General features: G+C 45.7%; 2 protein-coding genes across 8 annotated transcripts in view; one reads left to right on the forward strand and one right to left on the reverse strand.

The window, feature by feature from the left end:
• PDGFC (platelet derived growth factor C) overlaps positions 1–251 on the reverse strand; it is a gene marked incomplete at its 5' end in the record, with an annotated part of 219,348 nt that extends 219,097 nt beyond the window's left edge. For 2 of the 3 annotated variants that reach the window (XM_082391354.1, XM_082391353.1), the window contains one exon: positions 29–251. In XM_082391354.1, coding sequence (XP_082247480.1) covers positions 29–251 — 223 coding nt within the window. The remainder of the gene's footprint in view (positions 1–28) is intronic. The other variant, XM_082391355.1, reaches the window with a different exon arrangement.
• Positions 201–14,402, forward strand: LOC309628358 (uncharacterized protein; the record flags this gene model as incomplete). 5 transcript variants are annotated; one of them, XR_014244438.1, is made up of 5 exons in its annotated part: positions 391–807; positions 1,351–1,523; positions 7,107–8,724; positions 11,782–11,889; positions 12,287–14,402. XR_014244438.1 is itself a non-coding variant. In XM_082391364.1 (4 exons), 4 exons carry the CDS (start codon positions 391–393, stop codon positions 7,116–7,118), a joined length of 675 nt encoding a protein of 224 aa, XP_082247490.1. In that variant the 3' UTR covers positions 7,119–7,980. The 5 variants fall into 5 exon arrangements, 1 of the variants encoding a protein (XP_082247490.1); XR_014244437.1 differs by having other exon boundaries at positions 11,782–14,402; XM_082391364.1 differs by lacking the exons at positions 11,782–11,889; positions 12,287–14,402 and adding an exon at positions 4,498–4,570 and having other exon boundaries at positions 7,107–7,980.
• Positions 14,403–26,020: the final 11,618 nt, after the last annotated feature.

Raw genomic sequence — 26,020 nt, forward strand, 5'->3', positions numbered from 1 at the left:
GGCGGGGGACGGAGCGGGGGGCACTCACCGTTCTGCTCCTTGGTGCTGGCGAGCTGGAGCTTGCTGCTCAGGCTGGACTCAGCCCGGGTCCCGGGTCTCTGGCCGGCCAGGGCGGATGTCAGCAGGAGGAGCCCGAAGAGGAGCATTGGGCTGAGCGGGCGGGCGCGCGGGCGGCGGGCACCGGGGCGGCGGGGCTGCGGGCCGTGCTCAGCGCCGCCGAGCCCCGCGGGCTCCTTCCCACATCCTCCCATCCAAGGCTTTCTCCGAGGGCCCTCTTCGGCGTCTCCAGTTTGCGCCGAGGATCAAAGCAGAACCTGGACCTGAACCAGTTCCCCGAGGTCTGAACAGATCCTGCGCCGCGCCGCGGCGGCGGGGGGGGGGGGGGGGGGGATGGGGGCGAAGGCGAGGGGGAGGGGGGGACGCGGGGGCCGCGCGCGCCGCCGACGAGTCCCCGGCCGGGGCCCCGAGCACCTGTCAGCCGGCCGACGGCCCGGCGGCGGGTCGGGGGTCGCGCGGGGCCGGCCTGCAGCCCGCGGGGCGGCCGGCACCTCCCGATCGGTCGCAGAGCTGCCGGTCGGGGCGCTCTCCGGGCGCCGCCGCCGCCCCGCCCCCAGCCCGAGGGGGAGGGGAGGCCCGGGCGCGGGCGCGGCGCCGGGGCCGGGGGGGTCCCGAGCAGGGCCGGGGTCCCGGCCGAGGCGGCCCCGGGCCCGGCGCACGGAGGCCGCGGGACGCGCTGCCCGCCCGGCGCGCGGCGCGGATCGGGCACCTGGAGGCGGTCCCGCGCGCCCGCCCCGCGCAGCGCCGGAGGTCGGGCCGGGGTCGCGCGGGGGCCGCTCGGGCGTCCCCTCCCCCGCGCTCGGGCGGCGCGGCGGGCGGGCCCCGGGCGCGGAGCAGGCCGGCGCGGACCTCGCGTGTCCCTCCCCTTCCCCACCTTCCCGGCGCCGGGGGGGGGGCGGGGCCGGGGTCCTGCGCGCCCGGGCCGTCCGGCAGGTGCCGGCGCGCGCGCGGGGTGCCGCGGGGCCCCGGCGGGGACGCGACGAGCCGGCTGGGCGCGGCGGGCGCTGCCGAGCCGGGGGACGAGGGAAGAACTTCCTGCGCCTCCCCGCCTCCCCCCGGCCCTCCCCCCCGGGCCGGGGCTCCTCGTTCCTTCCCGAGGGCATCCCCGTCCCCAGAGGGCCGGGCTGGGACCCTCGGCCAGGCTTTCTGCGCCCGAGGAAGAAGGGAAAGCGGGACGCAGGGAGGTCTTTGCCTCCAGCTTCCAGCCCTGGGAAGCAGGGGGTGGAAAAAAGTAAAAGGAAAGACAAATGGCCGGGATAAGAACACCGTTTACTCCTTTAACAAACACTGTAGGGACAGAATGCCTCCTGCGTCGGGCACTGCTCTAGGGCTGCAGACGTGAAGCCAGGCGAAAGGCTCTGCCCTCCTGAAGCCTGCCTCAAATTAGTTGTCAAGCAAGTGCCAGGGCAGAAAGCACAAAGAGCGCCCACCTCCTGTCAAAGAGCCGAGGCGAACGGCAGGACCAGGTAAGGCCGGGGAAGGACGGAGCCCCAGGGCGTGAGCTGAGATACGGGCGGGCTTTCAGGGCTCCTGCTAGGCCCTCGGGCAGTACGGAGGGCGCCGCCCGGGGAAGGGTGCAGGGACGCTCGGGCGGGGACGCCACCTCCGTGGACCCAGCTCGGGGCGGAGCCTTCCCGCTGAACCTGGCAAGCCCCCTTCCTCTGCTCGGATGCCCACCGAGCCCGGCCAACTTGACCTCTCTGCTTGTAACATCCTAGTTCTTTTCTCTTTTTTCCCCTCTTAACATTCTCCGAGGCTCAACTCCCCTTTGAGACCTTTGCTCACCTCCCCCGTGGGGTCATTCTTGCTGCTTCACCACGTCTGTCTTCAGAGGGCAGGACGTTAAGGCCGATAAGGAAGGCCCAGTCTCTGACCCTGAAGGTGCTGCGGTTTGGCAGACACAGGCCTTGGCAGTGTATTCACTTGAGCGGCTTCTCAAGGCCACTGTGAATCCATATTTGCGCAGTAAATGTGTTCTAAGCGTGGTCTGTAGATCCGGGGGAGAGTTCCCAGTTTTAACAGCTTAAGGAGACTCGTTACGTAAAAGACATGCTTTATGAACACACTCTAATCTATTTGTCCTAAAACTAATCGCTCCCCGGATTTTCGAATTCGGTACATTTAATTTCCTAATCAGGATTTTTCTAAATGAGGCTGTTCTGTGTCTATATCGTTGAGTTTGATGACCACCCACATAGAGTGTGTGTGTGTGTGTGTGTGTGTGTGTGTGTGTGCAGATTTAATCCATTTGCTCTCACGAGATGATAAGGGTGATGACTACCGTTTCTTTTGTATCGTTTCATATTGGCTAGAAGAGTGCCTGGCCCAGGGAGCTCATAACGAAACACTCGTGACTGACTGACAGGTTTCTTGATTGGAGTCACTTACATTCGCCCTGGAATTTCAGCATGGAGGTTGTATTTGAAAAGTTACACACGATCTAGAATAATCCTCCACCGCTGCGTTTCACCTTATCCATAGTCTACAGATTGCTTTGGCACTGGCCTTATGAATAAAGCCAGCCGGGTGCCCCTGCAGGACTCCAGAGCAAATCCGCCCACATCTCCATTGCCTGGGTTCCCTCCCGTGTCCTTGCACTAGTGTCTCTTGAACTGCTCTTGCCCTTGGCAAGGTTGATTGTTTTAACACTGTATCATCCTCTGCTCCGTTCTGCTTATAAACCCTTCCTAGGAAAGTGGGGTCCTTGCATAGAAAGTAAATTTTATATAACCCAGAGTCTGCACAGTTACTAAACAATGGGTTCTGAATGAATATGGCTTTGTTTTGGCCTAAAGCATTTTCCTTGGGGAAAGGCATCTGTTCCGCCCACCAGGAGAAAATAATTGGGAACATTCTTTGTGGTTTTCGTGTTTTCTTAAACCTTCAGCAGGCGTGCCCACTCCGGCTGAATATATGTAGAGTGCCACCTACAAATTCCTGATGAGGAACATGCCGGAAGGTACTCGGATATTAGCCATGATCACTTTTGGGGGGAGGGAGGGTGGGTGTCGCTACTAACTTTTTTTTGAAATGAAATAAGATTTAAAGCCAACTATCCATTCAACTAATCACTTAACACTCAGGAGGGCAGGAACCATGGGGCCGTATATTTTGCCCAGAAAATCAAATATTACAAGTTTTCTTGCTCTTCTTCTGATTCAGTCCTAACACACACACACACACACACACACACACACACACACACACACACACACACAGGGACACATGCAAAACGATTTTGACTTTTCCCAGAACTTTTCAGTATTTTAGTGGCAGATGACTGAGCAGGAGTTTCTGAAGTTTAGAGCACTATGAACTGAAGTGTCCACTACTTTCTAGAATGACTAACTAGCAACCTAAGTGTCCACTACTTTCTAGAATGACTAACTAGCAATACTTCTTTTTTCTTTTTTTAAATAAATTTACTTATTTATTTTTGGCCTCATCGGGTCTTGGTTGCTGCACGTGGGCTTCTCATTGCGGTGGCTTCTCTTGTTGTGGAGCACGGGCTCCAGGTGCACGGGCTTCAGTAGTTGTGACTCATGGGCTCAGTAGTTGTGGCGTGGGGGCTTAGTTGCTCCGTGGCATGTGGGATCTTCCCAGACCAGGGCTCGAACCCGTGTCCCCTGCATTGGCAGGCAGATTCTCAACCACTGCGCCACCAGGGAAGCCCAGCAACACTTCTATACACATTTAAATGAGGCTGAGAGCTGGGGGTGTCGTTAGTAAGCAAAGTGAATGCCCACAGATCACAGCAGGAATAAAGACTGTTCTGGGGGAAGGAAGAAGTGAAGTAAAATCTCTCTCAGAATCATGCTTTTCTTTCTCCACTCTGTCCAATTACCCTGAGAAACACATGACCTCGCTCTCTTCAGACACCTCAGGATGTATTAATACTCTGTTCTTCCACTCTAAAAACAGAAAATGCACTTTTCCTTATATTTTGTTTATCTAGATCGGTCACGCCTTACCTCCCCATGTACAGCTGGAGTCAGAAAGCCTTGCGGAGGCAAACAGTAGAGGCTTGTGTCGGGGCCCCGCTCTCAGAGAAGCAGATGTACTTTCTCATTGTGGCCTTTTGAGGGAGGGGAGTCCGGAGGTGGGAAGCTAAAGGTGTGTGGCCCAGAGACACGGGACACAAGGACCGGCCTTGAGGTGGCTTTGCCCATTGAACTCAAGCTGCTGTTTCCTTCTGGAAATCACGGTTGAGTATGCAAAGGTTTTTTGTCAAAATCGCAGAAGTGCTTGTCTGACTCAGAACCCAGAGTGAGTAAGTAGCCAGAAACAGCCCCAGAGAAAGAGGAGCCCTGGCCAACTCAGAACCACCACAACGAAAGATTGTTTCACCGGGAGACGGAAGACCCCGGACTGAGGCTGGCTTCACTGCTAACAGACAGCACAGCCTTGATCTAGAATCCTCTCTGCCCCTTTTCCTTGCAGGAGAAATTTACACTGGGGTCTGCCTCCATCCTCTTACTGCTTTAGAATTCTTCCATTCTCTAAGCCACGACAGGTAGTGCTGTCAATTCTTTTTCAACTTAATTGTGCTTCTGTGATGATACGGGACTAGGACCTGTTTCCTGGCCTCAGCTCCGGGGTCCCTGGCGGCCGGCAAGAGAGGATGGCCAGGTGCTTCTCCCCAGGTCCGTCCAGTCATGGTAATTCTTTCACCTGTTATGACCCTGGTTGGGAAAGAGAAATTCTACGGGTAACCAGAAAGAAGGGGAGAAAACAGAGTTTGGAAATCACTGACTAAGGCAAGTGCCAGGAATTGTATTGAATTCAGGAAAACAATAAATTAAGCGTGGGTAGCCGCCTTTTAATGTTTAATATCTGTTTGGTATCATCAGAAGATGCCAAGTGTGGTTCCGAGGTAAAGAAAAACAGTACAGTACATAAGTGAGCTGTACATCGTAAGGAAATTCTGTCGTCATTAGCCAAGCGCGGGCATCCGATCTCCTACTATTCCACAGAGGCCCACGGGTGGCATCCGGAACAATCCTGAGATCGGGGCACCCCCTGAAAATTCGGACAACCACCAAACACTGTGTTTGATCATATCCTGTAGTCAATAAATGTCATTTTTCTCTCCCCCGAAATCATGTGTAGGCTATGAAGGCTTCTGTCCACATGGTGACAAATCGTAGTAAAGAACTCAAGACACGGCCACAGATCTTCCTTTCTCAGACAGTGAGCCCCTTCTTCCAGAGGTCATGAGAGAAGGACCCTCTCACTTTGTGATCATTGTTTCAAGGGCAGTCTTTCCTTGGCTGTCAGCCTTTGTAAAAGGGGCCCAGAGCCTCAGTATGCAACTTCACGAATGTGAAAAGAGTGCTGTTTGTTAGCAGGCAGGGAAAGAGAGCTTAACTCATCTTACATCAAGGTTCCCTCAATTGCTTTTGAAGTTCAGGATAGTTCAAAGAGTTGTCATAACCCTTTTCTACTGTGATTACTGCTCTCAGCCGTCTGTCATCTTTATGGTCAGAAAAGTGCCTGCTCTCTTCTATCCTAAAACAGCCTTGCGACATCCTAAGGCATCGTTTTATTTTCCCAAATTTTATTTCTGGGGGCACAGTTGGCTTTGATGCTTTCCCCATCTTCCCGGACCGCAGTCTCTCCTTGCTCATTGTCTAGATTATCTTTTACTGGTCCTTCATGAAATTAGGAGGGTAAAAAGCATGTCTTTCCCCACAGATTGCTAGTTAAACAGAAGGCAACCAGGGAAAGTAACAGTGAGGAGAGAATCATTCAGGTTCAGATTTACTTTGTGAAGCACCTGTCATGTCCCAGGAACTGTTAGATACCTTGAAATATATTTTCTCATTTCATCTTCCCACCAATCCTTTGAGGAAACCCGGAGTTTCCCCCATGTTACTGCAGAGAGATAGAGAATTTGCCTGGGGTGACACTACGGTGACAGGTACAGGTCACCTTTGTCTCCCGACTCCCCTTAGACTCCAGTGCGTTTCATTTGACACTTTGAGGCCCTGGATTTTGGACCAAAGCATTCCCACGTGAAGCTTTTACATGTTTCCCAAAGTTTTCTTCATGATGACTGCCCTCCCCCTGTTTGATCTGGGGTAGACCTTGGCGTACGTAGACAAACTTTCCCACGTGTTCAAGAGCACAGTGCCGAGACAGCTAGCATCTTTCTGGAGCAGCCTAAATAAAAGATTTGGGCCAGACTGAATCTGGGTCACTGGAGGTAGGGTGGTGACTAAGGCATCGGAAAGCTGGCCTGGGGTCGAAGCCCACCCAAAGCGTGGGCCGGCAGGAGCATCCTGTTTATCCTGGCCAAGTTAGTCATCCAGGGAATGCCTCAGTCTGCACCAGCTGTGGGCAGTTACGAAGAATCTATCTCCTTGTCTTTGAGGACAAAGGGGAAGGAATTCTCATTCCTCTCTTCCTGCTCGTGATTGCTACCGAATTACAGCATCAGGGCTGGGAAGAAATACACTCTTTTCCCAGTTGTTCCCTTGGAAGAATCAATTTATGATGAACTCTAGGTGTCAGAGTCTAGGCTTCTTTCACGCCTACCATTTCTATGTGTATCCCTCCACGTGTTTCTAATTCAAAATTCCTGGTCTCCGGTGTTTTTTTAAAGCCCTATGGCAAGGCAAATTTGCATCTTCATTGATAATTTTATGAAGGTATTTTTAGATTGGCTGGAGTTATTCAAAGGCCAAAGACAAGAACTAACCAGCGACCTGTTAAGCCCTCAGGCGAGTAAAAGTCTTCAGATGAAATTCTAATTCCTGAAATAAATTCCCTTTGTATCTGAAGGGATATACGAGTGGAAAAGACACTCACGGTATCAATTTTTGTCCCACTGGACAGTTAGTGTGGAAAAAAATTCATTCTTTCTCTTCTTTCTTGAATGACTTTTTAGACACACGTAAAACCAAACAAAAATGTGAGAATCAGCCAATTATTCTAGCCACTATTTTTCACACTTACTGAGGCAAATGATTATACTATGCGTCTGTTAAAAAACACTATTTTAAGAATTCAGAGCACTTCCTAATCCCTCTTCCTTCCTGCCTACCTAGATTTCTGTTTGAAGACGGTCATCACCGTGTACACCCACGTTCAGCATTCTCAGCCCTGAAGGGGGAAGAAACGTCCCATCCCTCGGAATCTGTGTGGTCTGGTACACGAATCGACTGTCACCTAGTCTGTGAAGTATAGTAGCCTATTTTCATTTTACATCCTGCAGAGCTGTTATCACATTACCACCTTTTTGACTGAAATGTCCACAATGAAGTACTCTACAGTGGAGTTTCTACAAATGACGGCTAAATTAATTAACGACAACTCTGTGCATAACTGTTAATACAATCCCCATTTTAAAGATGAGAAACTGAGCCCCAGGAAGGCTTTGTAACTTGACCAGAGTCACATGTTTGTGAGTAGCAAAACCAAGCAGGACCCTGCGGGGCTCCTGGTCTCGGAAGCCTTTCGGTCCCCCATTTCTTGTTTGTAGGCAGCAGGCGCCAGCGTCCATGGGCTTCCCATGGAGGTTCAAACAGCTGCTCATCAGGGAAGGGAGGGGCTGCAAAGACAAGGGAAGAGCAGTCCGGAAACAGTGGTGCAGCCTTGGGGCAGGGTCCCGGTTCCCCCTCCAGGGGTGCGCAGAACAATGTCTTTGAGTTGTTTACAGAACTAACACCCCCATCAAATGGAAGACGAAGCATTCTTCATTCCGGAAGACAGGAAGTACAGAAGCTCATCAGGAGACCTCCTGAGGCCAGATGAAAGGAGCACAGGCCCTGCTCACACCCTGACCCTTATCGGCAACCCCACCCTGGAACCATTGCTACAGAACTCCTCACCAAATCCTCCCGGTTGGGACACACAATTTTCAAAGGCAGGAGCCTGCTGTGTCCCCCTTTGCCTGGAAAAGTAATAAAGCTCTTCTTTTCTACTTCACCCAGCTGTGTCTCTGAGATTCCATTCAGCACCGGTGCACAGAGGCGGAGTTTTCTGCATCAGTATTGAAGCCAGAATTGGAATGCGGGTACTTGGTTCCGGTGCTGGCACTTTAAACCATCACGTTTTCATTCCTCCACGAGTGTCTCCAAAAAGACATCTCAGACTTATGAAATGTACATTTATATTAAGCACTTGGTGTTTATTTTATGACTCTACACCGTTTTAGTCATAAATATGTAACTTAAAAATTCTACTGCCAACGACAAACATACATCATTTTGATTCTGGTCTCACATCAAAAGCACTGCCCCAAGCCTACAGGAACCAGGCACTCAGTCAATGAAACCATCACGGTGTCTTAGATGGAATACCCTTTTTAGTGGCTATAGAAATGTGAAATGAATCTCCTGAAACCATCCAAAGGGAAAAGGGTCTGTTGCCCTGATTCTTAGCGAGAAGACTTTGCCATAAAATCGTCTTTTCTGTGTTCCTGGGTCTGACGACCTGTGATGAAGGAAAAGCATGATTTGTATTCACATCAGTTTCTGAAGGACAGAAGTAGGAAAAAGCAAAGGCAGTGAGGTGACTAACTTGTTTCTGGGGAAAGGTGAACGTTCTAAGTAGGAGCCAGAGTTTCTGTTACCGCTAACCTTGAGATCATCATGGACTTGACCAAGACGGCAATCTGGTGGGAGCTTCGATGCTTGTATGCTGTTGGACCCAAGATGCTACAAGGTAAATAAAAGGCATGATTGCTGCCCTCAGTGAGTTCCCCCTGATTTGGGGCCTCCAGTCATCTTCACGTGTGTGTGTTTCCACCCGTGATGTGACCTGTCCTCTTGCATCATCTACAGTCTGCAGAAAGCCCTGCAGACTGCACTCTGCCCGGTCCACTCTTAATGTTCCTGAAAGCTGTCCTCAGGTTACCAGCTTCCTCTGTTTAAACACAAAGCTGATCACAGCCTGAGCCCTGCTGTAAAAGTCTGGGCCTCCCCCTTACCTGCAGGAGAAAAAAAAAAATTCTCCTTGGGCGTGATCTGCTCTTCCTTACCCACCGGGTCTCACACTTCCGATGCACCACAGCTCCTGTGTTCACACTTGCTGGTCTTTGCTTCTTTTCTTATATGCTCACTCCACAGTTATAGATTGCTCAATCTGGGGCTTCTTCTATTCTGTTTTACTCTTCTTATCAGCTACTTTTTCCCAGTACTTAACATACTGCACTTATCAAATAATAATCGCTAACTCTACCATGTGCCCGGCACCATTCTAAAGATTTCACGTATACTTACATCTTCATTCTCACTGCAAACATACAAGATGGGTGTATTATTGTTTAATTTAGTTTATTGAAGTATAGTTGACTTACAATGTTCTGAGTTTCTGCTGTACAGCAAAGTGACTCAGTTATACACATATATACATTCTTTTTCATATTCTTTTCCATGATGGTTTATCACAGGATATTGAATATAGTTCCCTGTGCTATACAGTAGGACTTGGTTGTTTATCCATTCTGTATATAATAGTTTGCATCTGCTAACCCCAAACTCCCAATCCATCCCCCGCCAACCTCCTCCCCCTTGGCTACCACAAGTCTGTTCTCTATGTCCGTGAGTCTGTTTCGTATATAAGTTCATCTGTGTCATATTTTAGATTCCACGTATAAGTGATACCACATGGTATTTGTCTTTCTCTGTCTGAGATGGGTGTACTCAATAGGATTTACAGAGAAGCAGAGTAAGAACAGAGAGGCTAAGCGATTTACCTAAGACCACTCAGGCTGTAGGTGGCAGAGCCAGGTCTTGACCTTGGTAAAGTCTAATTCTCGAGTCCCTGCTTTCGACCATCACTCTGCCTCTAACAGAAGGTGTCCAACCAGTACGGGAGGCCGTGTAGACGCCCAGTCACCATCTAAGCATTGAAGTCAGAGGTACAAGCTAACATCTTTTTTTTCCTCTCCAAAAGGCTGTTATTAATTCAGTGGAGGATTTTATCATTAATGGTGTCTTAAAATAAAGATAACACTAAGTAATTTTTTTGGCTACATAAAGAAGTCTTTCCCTAACTTCTCTCCTTTTCTCACCATCACTGAGTCATCACCAGGGTAAGTCTCATCCTTCCAAAAACTTTCTAGGACAAACCCTTAACCCCACTGCCCCCAAATTAATGATAATATCCTCTAGTTTTGCTGATGCAACCCTCCCTGAAACTGACTGTAAAAGCTTTGATGGCAGAAATCGTGCCTTCTCTCTCTTTCTTGTTTTAAATCTAACCACCCCTGGACCGCCTGCCCACCGCAGCACTTAACTCTGCATGTGTGCACTTCCATGTTGAACACATCCTTTAATAGCTGGTGAGTGAAATAAACAAAAGTATGAAGTAGCCAAATGCAGTTACACCCATGATAAATCTTCATGGAAGAGAAATGAATGAGGCGCAGCTCCTTCTGACACAGTGGCGGAGACTGGACCGTGTGGAGTTCATTTTCTTGCTTGGCTGTCAGTCAGAGTTGGGGAGCTTGTAAACGGAAGAGCTGAATTATGGAAAACAGGAGTCAAAGTGTACAAATCTCTAGGCTCACACCTAAGTGAAAATTATTCATGTAATTTTATTTATTTGATGAGCTGAAAGAAGACCAGGTGAGCACGTTCTAAAATGGAAGCAATGCAGAATCTGTCTTTGCAGAAGTCCTACGGTAATACTCATTCCAATATTACAAGGTTATTTCTAAAGCCTGGCAAACAGCCCAATTCGTATTGCCTGAATGGTTTAAATAGAGTTATGAGAGAAAAATCTTATGTAACAGATGGTTCACAAGACTCTAATAGCCAATCTGTTACAGCCAAGATGTCATCATTTTGAAAAACAACTTCTAGGAAAGTATCTTCTTCCTATTTTGAAAGTATGATGTCAAATGAAATCCTTTGTTTTTTAATTTTAGATTTTAAATTTGTGTGTTACAGTTCTAAAACATGTATGTGTGTGAAAGCATGTGGTTTTGAAATAATAATTGCTGACTGTTGCTGCCCGGGGAGAAGAAATTTCAAGAGCCACCGAGCTGCAATGGGATATGAAGGGTAGCTGTTTATGAAGATTCATACGTAAAGTAATTTAATGAAAGGACAATTCACTTTGCATCTCCTGTGCTTTGGGCAGTTAATTTTACTGTGAAGTATTAGACTTCAGCTCTGAGTTAATATCTTACAAAATAAAGAAACTGACATGGCCTGAACCAAACGTGCCACTTCATGATTTTTTGTCTTATCTGACACCAATTCATTACTTTAAAAACAGCACATAGGGAACTATACTCAATATTTCTAACACCTATAAGGAAAAGAATCTGAAAAAGAATATATATGTGTGTGTGTGTGTGTGTGTGTGTATATATATATATATATATATGAATGTATAACTGAATCACCTTGCTGTATACCTGAAATTAACACAACATTGTAAATCAACTATATTTCAATAAAAAACAATTTTTAAAAAACATATGCTGAGATTTTATTCTTAGAAATAAATTAATTCATAACACAGTAATGAAAAACACTTCCTTAATGAGCTTAGATAAAATATAATTACTCATGACGCTTTAAGTTCATGATAATGGATTCTATTTATTGTGACCTAAAAATACTGTTTATAAATGGAGTATAGTCTATAAAAAAATTGAATCACTGTGTTGTACACCTGAAACTAATGTAGCATTGTAAATCAACTATAGTTCAATAAAAATAAATAAAAATGCTGTCTATGATAGTTTCCTTGTTCCTTTCACCGCAGATGCTGAAATGATGCATTTGCAGCTGCTGAGGTATGGAGTTTCCAAGCACTGCCTCATGTAAATGTCCCTGGTGAACTTGATCAGACACAAAACTTCACAGGAGAAAGGTAGCATATATTTCTGAAACTAGGATTGAGCTTTCATTAGTAATCTAATTTTGAAAGATTTTTAAATGTTTTACAATATACCAAATGCTGATGCAGGATGTTAATTTATTGTAGGACATCATATTACGATGAGAAGTACACACAACTGGAAGTTCTGTGTTCCACCACAATTAGATTTGTGACTTTAACCCCAAGGAAGAGTTAACTTGTCTGGTCCTTAGTTTCTACAACTGCAAAAATGAAAGTTTACCTGGTTGATTTCAGGATTCTTTTTCCAACACTTTCCGATTCAATATACACTTTGTTTCTTTTTTACTGGAAAAAATATCTATTCTCATAGTCTTTCTTGTGTGGAGACAATTACATCTTAAAGGATCTTCTTTTTTTTTCTTTAAAGGGAAACAACCTGTGTCCAGAGAGCTTCTACTTAGCTGGACGTCACATCAGAGCAGTCATGATTTCTTAGAGACCTGCCTGCCTTGACCTTAAAGACTTTTCTGGCCAGAGGCAGTATATAGATCACTCTAAAAATTTTTAAATGTTTAAAACAACAAAAAAACAAACAAAAATTTACTGGAGGGCGGGGGGAAGAATGTGAAATCTAAAAAAAGAAGAAAGGAAAAAAAAACTCCCAAGGGAGAAAGATAAGGATCCTATAATCAAAATTTCCATGTGTTTAGAAAAAACGATTATCCAAATTATTCTTCAAGTGTTTAACAGTTTAGGATTTTTATACTGCTTTTGGTCATTATCTTTTCATATGAATATGAGTTACAAAGTGACAGTGGCCAATTTCTGCTTTGGCTTCTACTGGTGGTTCTGCAGTGGCAAGCCTGTGATGTTTGAACTCCATGGAGCAATATGAAAGGATATTGATTGATGGCTCTGTCTTCTATACATACGCAAATTGTGTTTGCATTAATATTAATATTGTCTAGATACAAAAGGAAACATTTCCTTTATCATTATATCATAATAATGAATATTATTATCTTCTAGACTTCAATGCAAATTAAAAACACTACAATTATTAAAACTTATCTCCTGACATTCTGCTATGGATTTGTTCTTTGCCTTCCTCTGAATCTAATATTGTGTGGTTATTCACGTCGATAACACCAGGAGGCACATACAGGAGACTCTGTATCTGTTACTATGGTGACTATTGGACATATTTTGAAAGAAAAAGCAACCATTATTATGCATAAATTTAAATAGTACTGTCCACCTCTTTTAGAATTGCCGTTGGAAATTAGATATCGCATTTTAAAAATTGTTTAAAGTTGTATGCTTCCTATCTTTCTTCTCAAGGAAAATATAGCTAGTTAGAACAACACAAACAAATAGCTGAGTTTTTAAGGAGAGTAAACTACAACTTTTGTTTTCCTCTAAAGATGCTGACACGTTATTCTGTACGTAGGCTCTAGAGACAGTGTGATCTGGCTCAAATCATAGCTCTGTCACTTACTGGATGTTTTTTTCCCTCTGTAACATAAAAGGAACCATAAAGAGGAATTGGAATGCATTATGGATAAATTTGATTTGAGTATGCGGACCAAAATCATTTTTAGGGTGAGCGGACAGAGAAATAAATGTACAATATCTTATAGTATTTACTGATTTAAAGTGCCATGATTAGCATCTTAGACAGAGACTCTTTTGAAGATCATGCATCATAATACTGTAATTGATACAGGTGTATTCTGAAGTTTTATTTTCAGTATTTTATTTCCACCTTTTTCCAAAAAAGTATTGACTATGAGTATCAGGCACTGTGCTAGGTCCTGGGAGACAACTGACAGTAGCCAGGACGAAGCCCTGAGAATCTCTAATATGTAGACTTCGGGTCGAGAAGAACAATTGAGAAAAGGGGTCTAAGAAGAGCCAGTCCTGTGAGGTGTAACAAACACAAGACATGTTGTCAGGAGAGCTGGGGAAAGAGTACGTGTTCAGTTGTTAGAGGTAAGGAATGTGGTTACTGGGTAGCATCTGTGGGAACTATTAGATAAAGAGCACATTGGGTTTGGGACCATGGAGGTCATTGCTGACCTTGACAAAAGCAGATTTAGTGGTAAGGCAATGACAGTAGCTAGAATGGGATGAGTGGAAGAGTTAATTGCAGATTGGTTTTTAATTTAAGTAATCCATTGTATTATCATTTATATACAATTAATTTGTGCATTTTAAGTGTACTCTTTGGTAAGGTTTGCCCCACGTAGACACTGATGATAGGGAACTGATGGGATGACCATGTGAAGACACAGCAAGAAGGCGGCCACGTGTAAGCCAAGGAGAGGGTCCTCGAAGAAGCCAAAAATTCCCCCGCCTTGATCTCGGACTTCTAACCTCCAGAACTGTGAGAACATAAACCTCTCTTGTCTAAGCCACCCCGGCTATGGTACTTTGGGCGCTTTGCTGGGGTTATGGCAGCCCTAGCAGACGAAAACAAGTGTCTGCTCCCCACCACCTTGGGCGACTGGTCTTCTTATTAAATGATGAGAGTTCTCTCTATATTCTAGATATGTCTTTGTCAGATATGTCTTTTGTCTTTTCTCATATTAATTGAGAACATTTTCTCCCACTCCGTGGTTAGCCTTCTTAGGTGCTTAATGGTATCTTTCAAAAAGAAATTGTTTTAATTTAGATAGAGTCTGAGTTATCATGTGTTTATTTCAGGGTTTGTGAAGTTTCTTATATCTTACCTAAGAAATCTTTACCTACTCAAATTTATACGATTTTCTCCTGTGTTTTCTTCTGGAATTTTTGCAGTTTTTGTCTATGATCCATTTCAAGTTAACATTTGGGTATGGAGGAAAGTGAAAAAAATTACATTTTTCCCCATTATGCATATCTAATTGCTCCAAGACTCTTTGTTGCCAAGATTTTACTTTTCCCAATGAATTAACTTGGCACCTTGGTTGATAATCAATTGAGCACATGTGTGGGTCCACATCTGAACACTTCGTTCAGTTCCCTAGATCTGTATTTCTCTTTTTCTGCCAATTCTGTGCCATCTGAACTATTGTAGCTTTATAGTAAGCCTTGAAATCAAGCAATGTGAGTCCTCCAGGTTGGTTCTTTTTCTTTTTTAAATTGCTGTGACTATAGATAATTTGAGTCCGTTTGTCAAATTCTACCCAAAAATCCTGCTGGAATTTTTATTAAGATTACTTTAAATCTATAGATAAATTTAGGGAGAATTGACCTCTTAATAATATCAAGTCTCTCAGTCTGTGAGCATATTCTGTCCCACATCCTCATTTATTTAGGTCTTTAGTTACTCTCAGCAATGTTTGGTAGATTTCAGTAGACAGATTTTGTACGTGTTTTGTGAAATTCACAACAAATTCTTCTTGTTTTTAAACGATATTATAAGTGGAATTGCGTCTTTTTACTTCTTTTTCCAGTTGTGTGTTCCTAGTGAATAGAAATAATATCAATTTTTGTATTAATATATTGATCTCATTGATCTGCCTAAATTCACTTACTAATTCGAATAGATCTTTTGTGGATTCCTTATAATTTTCTACATACACAACCATGTCATCTTATTATGGGTTGAAAGTCTCCCCTCAATTCTCCCCTCAAATGACATGTTGCAGTCCTAACACCCAGTACACGTGAATGTACTTATTACTTATTTAAAAATAGGTCTTCACAGATTTAATTAACGTAAGATGAGGTCATTAGGATGGACCTTAATCCAATAGGATTGATGTCTTTATAGGAAGATGGCCACGTGCAGACACAGACGCACAAAGAGAGCACCCTGTGAAGATTAGGGCAGGTTATGGAGTTAAATAGCTACAAGGCAAGGAATATTAGGGATTGACAGCCTCACCAGAAGATGGGAAGAGACCGGGAAGGTCTTCCCTCTAGAAGTTTCAGAGGCATTGTGGCCCTGCCAAAACCTTGATTTTAGGCTTCTAGCTCCCAGAAATTACTTAGCTGCGTTTAGCCACCTTGTTTGAGCTATTTGCTACGGCAGCCCAAGGAAACTGCAAGTAGAGAGTTTTGTTTCTTTCTTTCGAACCTCTATGTCACTTATTTCTTCTTCCTGCTGTTACAGTCGCTAGTATACCCAGTAAGATGTGGATTACAAGTGAGGAGAATGTGCATCCTTGACTGCATCCTGATCCCAGCGAATTACGGATCCAGACTTTCACCTCACAGCTGATGTTGGCTGTGGGTTTTTATCAGGTTGAGAAAGTTGCCTTCCACTGGTAGTTTTCTTAGTTTCCTTAGTTATATTCAGTTGACGAATACTGGATTTATTAAAGATTTTTGTGTCTAGGGTCCGTAGTTTTCTTTGTTTGGAATGCATGTTTCTAGAGTTGGTATTAATGTAATGCTGACCTCATAAAAGGTTTCACTGGGTAATTGTTCAAATTTGAGAAGACTGTATGTTTGATCTTATTGGTTAAGGTGATTGATAGTGTCATTCAGATCTTCTATATCCTTACTGTTTTCTTTATTTATTTATTTATTTTTGTCTAATTCTTCTAGTAAAAGCTCACTGTGTCTGATTTACTAACATCCTACAAAACATCACCTCAGTCCAAGGGACCTTTTTCAAAGTAAAGCAGGTGAGACAATGGGCATATGATAATAGAATCCACTGCTCTCGTCCTATGTAGACTGACCTGGGTGCTCTTGGTCTGACAGAATGTTGGAATAGCCTCAGAGAAAAGTAAATAAGGTGCCAACTTAAAGATGATAGCCTGTAGAGTTGAGGCTCTGACCTTCAGGATGTGATATATACCTTAAACCTATGGCCATTCTATGGAGCTGTGTCCCTGGTAGTGAAAATATATGGTCTCAGAATCAAGGGTAGAAGGAAGGGAGTCTCTAGTAAACTCATGATCTTCATCCTGGGTTTTGGGGGAGAGCAGCTACCAGAGGCAATATTGATGCTACGAAAGCATCACTCCCTCCTGGTCCTTTTGGGCTCACCATGCCCACATTCCAAGAGTAAAGGAAAGGAGTTTCCTGTATTCACGGGAGGAATTAAGTGGCGTTAATCATCATGAGGAGACAGGCTTGCTGTGTCCTAATGGAGCACGAAGGATCAAGTCTGAAACTCAGAAGATAACTTCAGTGTTCTTCGTCACTTCCACAGCCTGCCATAGCAGTGAGCGGGCAATCGCCCCATTTCACAAGGCGTAATAACCAGAGGCTCCAACCTCGCAACAAGGAGGTTTGTGTTACTCCACTGGGAAAGCGAACTGGACCACCAGAGGTGATGGCTGTGCGCGAGCAGTATCTTGAGTGATGTGTTGAACCACTGAGCCCAAAAGATGTGGCAGGGACCATGCCTCGTTCCACAAATCTTCCTACTAGAATCTTTCCATCGGAAGTGGTGATCAGACACCACCTTGAAGAAGCAGTGAGGGGAACGGATGAGCTGATCAAGGGCCATAAGTGGATCTGGATAGTACCCCATCCTCATCCCAGCCTTCCCAGGGCTGACTTCTGACCGCCGGCACATGCACCTTTTGACTGAGTGCTTCCTTTTATTTTCTGTTTATATATAAAGTCTTTTTTGTTTTCGCTTAATGATAGTAGTTAAGAAGTTATAAACCTAAAAAATGGATCTGCCATAACACCTGCCCCCATCATAATCACCGCTATGTTGTCATTGTGCTAACAATGGCCGATAGGCATGCTACTTACTGGATCGCCCAGCATTACAGTGTGAAGCAGACATAAGCACAGTGGCCACATACAACATCAGTATTTGTATTTGTATTTGTAGGGAAGCCAGTTTCATTGTAAGAAAAGCAATCTATGATGAGGAATAAGAGACAAAATAGAATTTGGTGTGTAGAACAGACATGTAATTTGGAACTGAACTCACGAAAAGCTAGTAGCTTCTGGAAGTCATTTTTTGAACTGGGGTCCAATACTTGCACAATGGTACCAGGTATGTGGGTAGTTAACAGTGGAGCTGAACAAATAGAGTAGGCTACAAATAATATACACTTGCAAACCGATCGGTCCATATATCATTTCACAAGTTCTGGTAACTAGCATTTTTAAAAGCAGGATTCTCTTATACATGATTCCAAAAATCTTGACTGAGTGTTTTCTTGGTGATCAGAACTGCACAGAGGCCAGAAGTGCTGAGGAATCAACTCTCCATGGTTAGTTCTTAACCAGTCGCTAGTGGAAGTTGGTCTATAAATATCCCAGCTCCTTTGTCCCTCAAGTGGATCAACGCTGAGTTCAAGCCTCGTTGGCTGCTAGAATCCCCAAGGGATTAAGTTCTGCTTACACAATGGTAATCTGCTTGTAAAATATTCTTATTTGGTTTAACTTTCCTATTTCCCTATCGGTGCTCGTTGGGATCACTTTTGAAACTTATTGCGCTTTAAGCCTTGTCTCAGGGTTTGCTTCTAGGGGGCTGTAAGCTCCAAGAATATACCCATCGGTATGGAAAGAGCATCATAGCCTGACTCAGATCTCTGGACCCCTAAAGCTTCACCAATGTGCCAGGCCCCCGAATCTGTTTAAGCTTTACATGATAGCACCCATGCATCTTATTGGGGCATCCAGAGAACTTACCAATTCCTGCTCACCAAATCGGATGAATCAGCCCCATGATCTAATATAACAAAGCACTCTGTGTTACCTGTGCCTAATATAAAATGAATCCGTGCCATGAGTCCGGTATCAAAGCGGCCAAAGGATTTACCAATTTGTCTGGCCCTAAAAATCAGCCGTGGTGCTGGAGGCGATTCATAGATGTTTCCTGCTGGCCCAGGGGTGAATCTTATTGCTGGGTTTTGGAGGGGCCCGGGGGGGCTCCCGGAGAAACAGAGGGTTGCCCAGGGCATTTGAGGGGTGGGCTCCAAATGGGGGGAGGGGAGGCACAGAGGGACTAAGTCTCAGATGGTCTGTGTGAGCTTCATGCCTGAAGCAAGAAAGTCTTGGTCTCATTTTTTTTTTTTAATTAATTTTTATTGAAGTCTAGTTGATTTACAATGATGTGTTAGTTTCATGTGTACAGCAAACGGACTCAGTTATACGTTACATATATCCACTCTTTTTTAGATTCTTTCCCCATATCGGTCATTACAGAGTATTGAGTGGAGTTCCCTGTGCTCTACAGCAGGTCCATATTAGTGATCTATTTTATATATAGTAGTGTGTATGTATCAATCCCAATCTCCCAGTTTAGTCTCATTTCTTTTCAAGCCGCTTTGAAGTGAGGTTTCCGTCACTCGTGAAACGAATCCTCGAAGCTGGTTTATCACCCGAGTCTAGGAAATCCCCCTGATTCCTTCTCATAGCACAGAGACTGCCGGCTTCATCTTTAAAATAGTCTTCAATTTCTGGGCCCCCTCCCAGCCCTCCCAGGCCTACTACTGTTGTTCTACTTAAGTCCTTCATGACTGTTGCCTGAGCGATTTTAGCTGCCTTGTAACTGGCCTTGCTGTTTCTGGTCTCCTCTTTCTCAGATGCACACTTCTTTCCAAATGTGACCATGTCATGTCATCCCTATTCTGTTTTTTTTTTTTAAGATTTATTTATTATTTATTTATTTATTTTTGGCCGCTCTGGGTCTTCGTTGCTGTGCGCGGGCTTCTCATTGCAGTGGTTTCTCTTGTCGCAGAGCATGGGCTCTAGGCATGCGGGCTTCAGTAGTTGTGGCACGTGGGCTCAGTAGTTGTGGCTCACGGGCTCTAGAGCGCAGGCTCAGTAGTTGTGGCGCACGAGCTTAGCTGCTCCACGGCATGTGGGATCTTCCCAGACCAGGGCCGAACCCGTGTCCCCTGCATTGGCAGGCAGACTCTTAACCCCTGCGCCACCAGGGAAGCCCCGTCGTCCCCGTTCTTAACGGTCTTCAGCTGTTCTCCATCCCGATGGATGGCGTGGCCTGATCGTCAGGATCCTGTCGTCAATTTCGGCTCTGCTGCTTCGGCGACTGGCCCCTGCAAGACCAAACAAGGTGTATTTCCTCCTGCACATCAGGCTCTTTCTCGCCTTCATGCTTTTGCTTACAATGTTTTCTTCACTTTTTCCTCCCTGGCTAATGTCCATGTACCTGTGAGGGCACAGCTGTGACACCATTTCCCTCTGGAAACCTGGAAACCTCCGTGCTGAGTTACGTGACTCTCCCCTGAGATCCCGGAGTGGGTGATCATGTCCGTGACTCCACTGACTGCACTGGGTTATGAGTGTTAATTCATACGTGTTCACCACGGGCCCCCTCCCCAGATTCTTGAGACAGGAGATGTGTCACAAAATCAGGCCCATGGCTGATGTTCATTAAACGTTTGCTAAAGAAATAAATGCCTGTGCATCTGAGCATAACACAAAAATATAACATGCTTTAAAAACTGTATTTTGAGCAATGCCAACCCTATTGGTTTTCATGACTAGTACCCTAAAAATTCTTTTGAGTACAACAAAGTACTTTGGGATAGATGTTTGTTAAAAACAAAATTAGCCATATTAATTATGGACATAGTTATATCAGAAGTGTAAATAAAAAAGTGAATTATTGTGATATCATGAAGCTGCTAGCAAAGCATTTCCTGATGCCACATGTGACAAGTATGCAAATTGGAGCCATCCCCATGTAGCCAAAGCAAAAACTGCCAAGAACGGTTTTGATCAAATCGCCATAGGTTTTCAGCAATTGGTAGGCTCCACTCACACGAACAGGTGAAGACTAAAAATATGGTTTTTTTGGAAGTCCATGGCATCAAGTCAAATGTTAATAGGCTGAGCCCTGTGAATGTATCCAAAATTGAATAGATTCCAAATAGGAAATGTATATCATTTGGTCTGCATGTCCCTGTTACCAGACACACGGCAATGTACAGAAAACAACAACATTATTTAAGTTTTTGATGGTAAAAAGATTTTATTTAAAAATATATACTAATATACCCACAAGAACTCAAACACACTTTATTCTTAAATGTTAATTAAAGAATTATTATTGCTCATTAGGCATGTATTAAGAGATCAAGAATGCAGTGAATTCATATTTGTTAAGTGTGATTAATGAATTCTTTTCCCCACCTGTTCCTTCTCCTCAATCAAAAGGTGTATAAAAGCAAGGTGTTGCTAACATCACATAATAAAACTGAGACGGAAATGTAATCCTGTTGTTACGTATCTGGCTGAGCTGGTTCAGAGCAAGGGTTTTATCAAGTAAAAATCTGTAGTAACGCAGGTCAGCCACTAGAGGGATCACACTCCTGAGAGGATTAATTTCCCTAAGAGGGTCCATCAAGCATTAGCAAAGACTGCTGAATGCCTGCAGTTCGGTAACCCAACACCAAAACGGAGGAAATATGTCCTGTCTCATGTGTGGAGAGCCTGCTGGGGGAACACACTCATTCAAAATTTTTATAATAAAAAAGAGAAGTTCTGTAAGAGAACCATACACAACTTCAGGAACACAGACGAAGGTCCTTGGAGCTGATCAAATGACTCCTGGGATCAAACTCTAGAATTGTTGGGAAACCGACACTGGTTCTGTTTCAGAAGACAAGGACCTCAATTCTTTTTTTCTTTAAATTAATTTATTTAATTTATTTATTTTTGGCTGCGTTGGGTCTTCATTGCTGCACGTGGGTTTTCTCTAGTTGCGGCGAGCAGGGGCTACTCTTCATTGTGGTGCGCGGGCTTCTCCTTGTGGTGGCTTGTCTTGTTGTGGAGCATGGGTTCTAGGCTTACGGGCTTCCATAGTTGTGGCGCGTGGACTCTAGAGTTCAGGCTCAGTAGTTGTGGCACGCGGGCTCAGTAGTTGTGGCTCGCGGGCTCTAGAGCGCAGGCTCAGTAGTTGTAGTGCAGGGGCTTAGTTGCTCCGCGGCATGTGGGATCTTCCCGGACCAGGGCTCGAACCCATGTCCCCTGCATTGACAGGCAGATTCTTAACCACTGCGCCACCATAGAAGCCCAGGACCTCAATTCTTGGTTTTAGTTTCAACAGTCAAATGTCGTGTCTTCCAGTAAACTTTACTTTCCAGCCATTCCCTGAAACCTTGACAGTTTACTGAGCATCTCATTGGTGCCAGGCATGTGCAAGGTTCCGAGGACCGACCAGTGACCAGAGCTCTGCTGTCACCGAGTCCGAGGGTGGGCAGACCCAGACACAAGGCACTTCAGCACAGGGTACCAAGGAGCAGGCATCTGCAGGACACACAGGAAACTTAGCCTGGCCTGGGGGGCAGAGAGGCTGTCCCAGCGGGAGGTGCTTCTGAGCGGAGCTGTTATAGGAGATATTCAGGTGAATGTGGGATGGGAGAACGTTCTCATCAGAACAGAAGGGTCACGTGCAAAGCCCTAGAAGCCAGAGGGAGCGTGGCTCGTTGAGGGAACTGGAACAAAGGCATGCGGTGTTATTGGCTCCTGAGGCCTAGGGAAGGGGAGGGATCAACGCTGAGGGTGGGGAAGGGAACTCCAAGGCCTCCTCTAGACTTCGTCCTGGGCTGAGAAGGAGGAGGAGAAGGAGATCCGTTGATTGCCATGGCGTTTAGGAAGATACTGCTGTTGCAGCGTGGAGACGGAATTAGAGGTGGTTCAGGAAGGAAGGCTGGTAGGTATTCGGGGCCGTGCGCCGTCCAAGGAAAGCCAGAGGTTTTGAGAGCTTCAGTTTTTCCCCATCACTCCCAGTGCTGTTTACAGACCTGGGCTTCTGTTTACAGCAAGTCCTGCCATGACCCTCCCTTTCAGTCCCCACCGCCCCCCCCCCCATCCCTCAGGTCCTCTGAATTACCGCCCGCGCAGCCCTCCTGGTCCTCTTGTGCTTCCCCTCTCCCTCCCCGTCCTCTCAGGGTGGAGGAGGAGGACCAGAAAGGGGGGGGGGCCAGGAGCAGGAGGGGGAGAAGGAGTTAGACCTGGGCTTCTCAACATCGTCTAGCCTCCCGATGGACCATTTAAAAGAAAATCAGACCTTAGATGTAAAATTTAACTTCTGGTTAGAACACCTCCTACAGCGTGTGGCTCCCGCGTTACGTTAAACCAGTGTCAGTCTCTCCCTTCACCATCAATTCCTTTCTTTAAATACCCTTTTAAGATATGAGAAATGGAATATTTCCTGCCACATCAGTAAGCAAAGGATGCCACAGTCATCAGGATTGTGGCCACCAGCCAACGGTGAGCCCGTGGGCCCCGAGGGGACTCAGGAAGGAAAGAATACCTGCCATCTAGCAGCCATCAGACTGCAGCCAACCCCGAGGGGGCACCCCAAGGAAACTCAGGATGAGAAAGCACAGGATGCTGGCCGCAGATGGCTGAGGTGCACATCAAAGGAATGATTTCAGTGAGCCCAGACTCTTGCATCTTCCCAAACATAGAAAAGTGCTAAATTCCTTGAGATCTCTGTTTTTCCTTAGCTAACAATAATCTTTTAATGTTCAGACTACCTGCCCTTTGTTGCAGAATCTCCCCTATAACCTGGCCCCCTCCTCGCCTCCTCGGAGCCCTTTTTCAGGGTTGCTTGAGATGCTGCCTCCCGGGCTGAAGTCCTAAGGATGCCCCCCGAATAAAGCATCGTGCTCAACTTTTAGGTTGTGCATATTTCCTTAAGTGGACAGATATTACTCTTTCCCTCCGCCCCCCTGTTTTTGTCCCAGGCTGCCAGTGGGTGGAGAGCGGTGTGTCATCGGTGAAGGACGTGGTTGAGGGGGAGAAAAAATCCTTCAGCTACACAGCAACATGAGAGTTCAACTAATGTTCTCAAATGACTAATGCCTAAAACATATGACATCTTTAATTCAAGGACATCAGCAGAGGCAAACTATTACATATAGGATGGGTGAACAACAAGGTCCTACTGTAGAGCACAGGGAACTCTGTTCAGTATCCTGTGACAAACCATCATGGGAAAGAATATGAAAAAGAATATATATGTTTATAAACTGAGTCACTTTGCTGCACAGCAGAAATTAACACAACGTTGTAAATGAACTATACTTCAATAAAATTCAAAAATAAAACAAAATTAAAAAAGACAGGGAAGGGCTTCCCTGGTGGCGCAGTGGTTGAGAATCCGCCTGCCAATGCAGGGTACACGGGTTCGAGCCCTGGTCTGGGAAGATCCCACATGCCGCGGAGCAACTGGGCCCGTGAGCCACAACTACTGAGCCTGCGCGTCTGGAGCCTGTGCTCCGCAACAAGAGAGGCCGCGATGGTGAGAGGCCCGCGCACCGCGATGAAGAGTGGCCTCCGCTTGCCGAAACTAGAGAAAGCCCTCACACAGAAACAAAGACCCAACACAGCCAAAAATAAATTAATTAATTAATTAATTAATTTAAAAAAAAAAAGACAGGGAAGTAGTAAAAGTGGCAGTGAGGTGTTACATGTGTTAAATGATAAAGAAATGTGTAAGTCCTGCAGTAAATGCAAACATTTACCGCCCTGCGATATCTCTTATATGTGGAATCTAAAATATGACACAAATGAGCTTATCTATGAAACGGAAACAGACTCACAGACATAGAGAACAGACTTGTAGTTGTCAAGGTGGAGGGAGGGGGAGGGAGGGAAGGATTGGGCATTTCGGTTTAGCAGATGCAAACTATTATATACAGGATGGATAAACAACAAGGTCCTACTGTAGAGCACAGGGAACTATATTCAATATCCTGTGATAAATCATAATAAAAAGGAATATGAAAAAGAATATATATGTTTATAACTGAGTCACTTTGCTGCACAGCAGAAATTAACACAACACTGTACATGAACTATACTTCAATAAAATTCAAAAATAAAATAAAATTAAAAACAAAGACAGGAAAGAGGGAAAGCTTGAGTGTCTTACAAGTCCGTGAAAAGAAGAATTTCTGCAACAATTGAAGTCTGGGAGCTGTTAACCGATACACAGTTCGCATCGTAACATGGGCCACTGCCTCACCAGATCTGCGCAGAACTGTGAAGAGTACCCAGGAAAGAGAGACTCGCATGTGGGCAGGAAAGGTCGCTGTGACAACTGGAAGAGGTTCATAAAATCAGGCATAGGTGGTGAGGTGCGAGCTGAAGCGACTTTTTGCCATCCGCCTCTGCTTTACCAGTCTGCCTCTGGGCACCTCTCCTGCTTCTGTAGCAGTATCTTGGGCAAAGGCCCCGGCCTTGCGGTGCCTTTTAAGGGTCATTTTTTAGTTATTAAAGTGTTTCTCCAACCTAATGTCCCAACTTCAGTCCCCCAGAGCTTTTTCCTTGTTCCAGCTCCTACCCAGCCCGTGAGCTCTGCCATGGGGACCGGGCCCTGGCAGGTTGCCTCGCTCTTTCCTCTTTCCCCAGCTGGCTTCTCCAAAAGCCCTCCTCTCTCCGTGCTGCCAATGATCCGAGGATGAGGAAAGGGTGCCAGGGAGAGAGGAAAGGTGGGGTTCTCCGGGGACTGGTGCTCTTGCCATATGTACGTGGGCCTCTGCCGTGGCCAATGTCCCGGCCATACTTCTCTCCTATTCGCTTTGGGACTCCCCTCCCCATTTCCCATCCCCTTCTCCAACACTGCATGGTTTCCTAACTCAAGCAGTGGATTTTCTGGCTAATATTTTCCTTACGTTTGCCACTGAGCCCTAGCCCCGAGGGTATTCACCGAGAAGAACCGCTGATGTCACATTCTTTCCCGGTGAGTCACCCTGGCTGCCTTCCAGGCTATAGCCTCTGGCTTTGGGAAATGTTATATGTATTTGCCCACCAAATTCTTTAGGGGCCACTCCGCTGGCAGCTGCAATCTTTGCTCTAATTTTCAAGTAACTCCAATCCTAGATTTTGAGTCTCCCAGGGAAGAATCAGTCACCACGTGGAGTGGAGTCTCAGCCTACCACCCACCCCCAAGCCCCAGGGATCACAGACTTCCAAGGACATTGCCACTGTTGGGAGGCCTGAGTTTCTGCAGCTTCGTGAGCACCCAGCTGGGTACAGAGATGTATTTCCAGATGTTTCTGGAAAGCTGCCTAGCTCTCCATTGGCAATGGACTGTTTCAAATCATCCACGTCAGGGGTTCTTATCATACCTTGTCCTCGGCTTTGGGGCCTGAGCTGAAGCTCTCAAGAGGAAAGCCTCACCTTAACACCTTGCTACACAAAGATGACACACCGCAACTCTAGAAGAGGGCATTTAGGGTGGCACTACGGTTCCAGGAGAGTCAACCCACATACACAA

This window comes from Balaenoptera borealis (assembly GCF_965194805.1).
Source record: "Balaenoptera borealis genome assembly, chromosome: 4".
Lineage (NCBI taxonomy): Eukaryota > Metazoa > Chordata > Mammalia > Artiodactyla > Balaenopteridae > Balaenoptera > Balaenoptera borealis.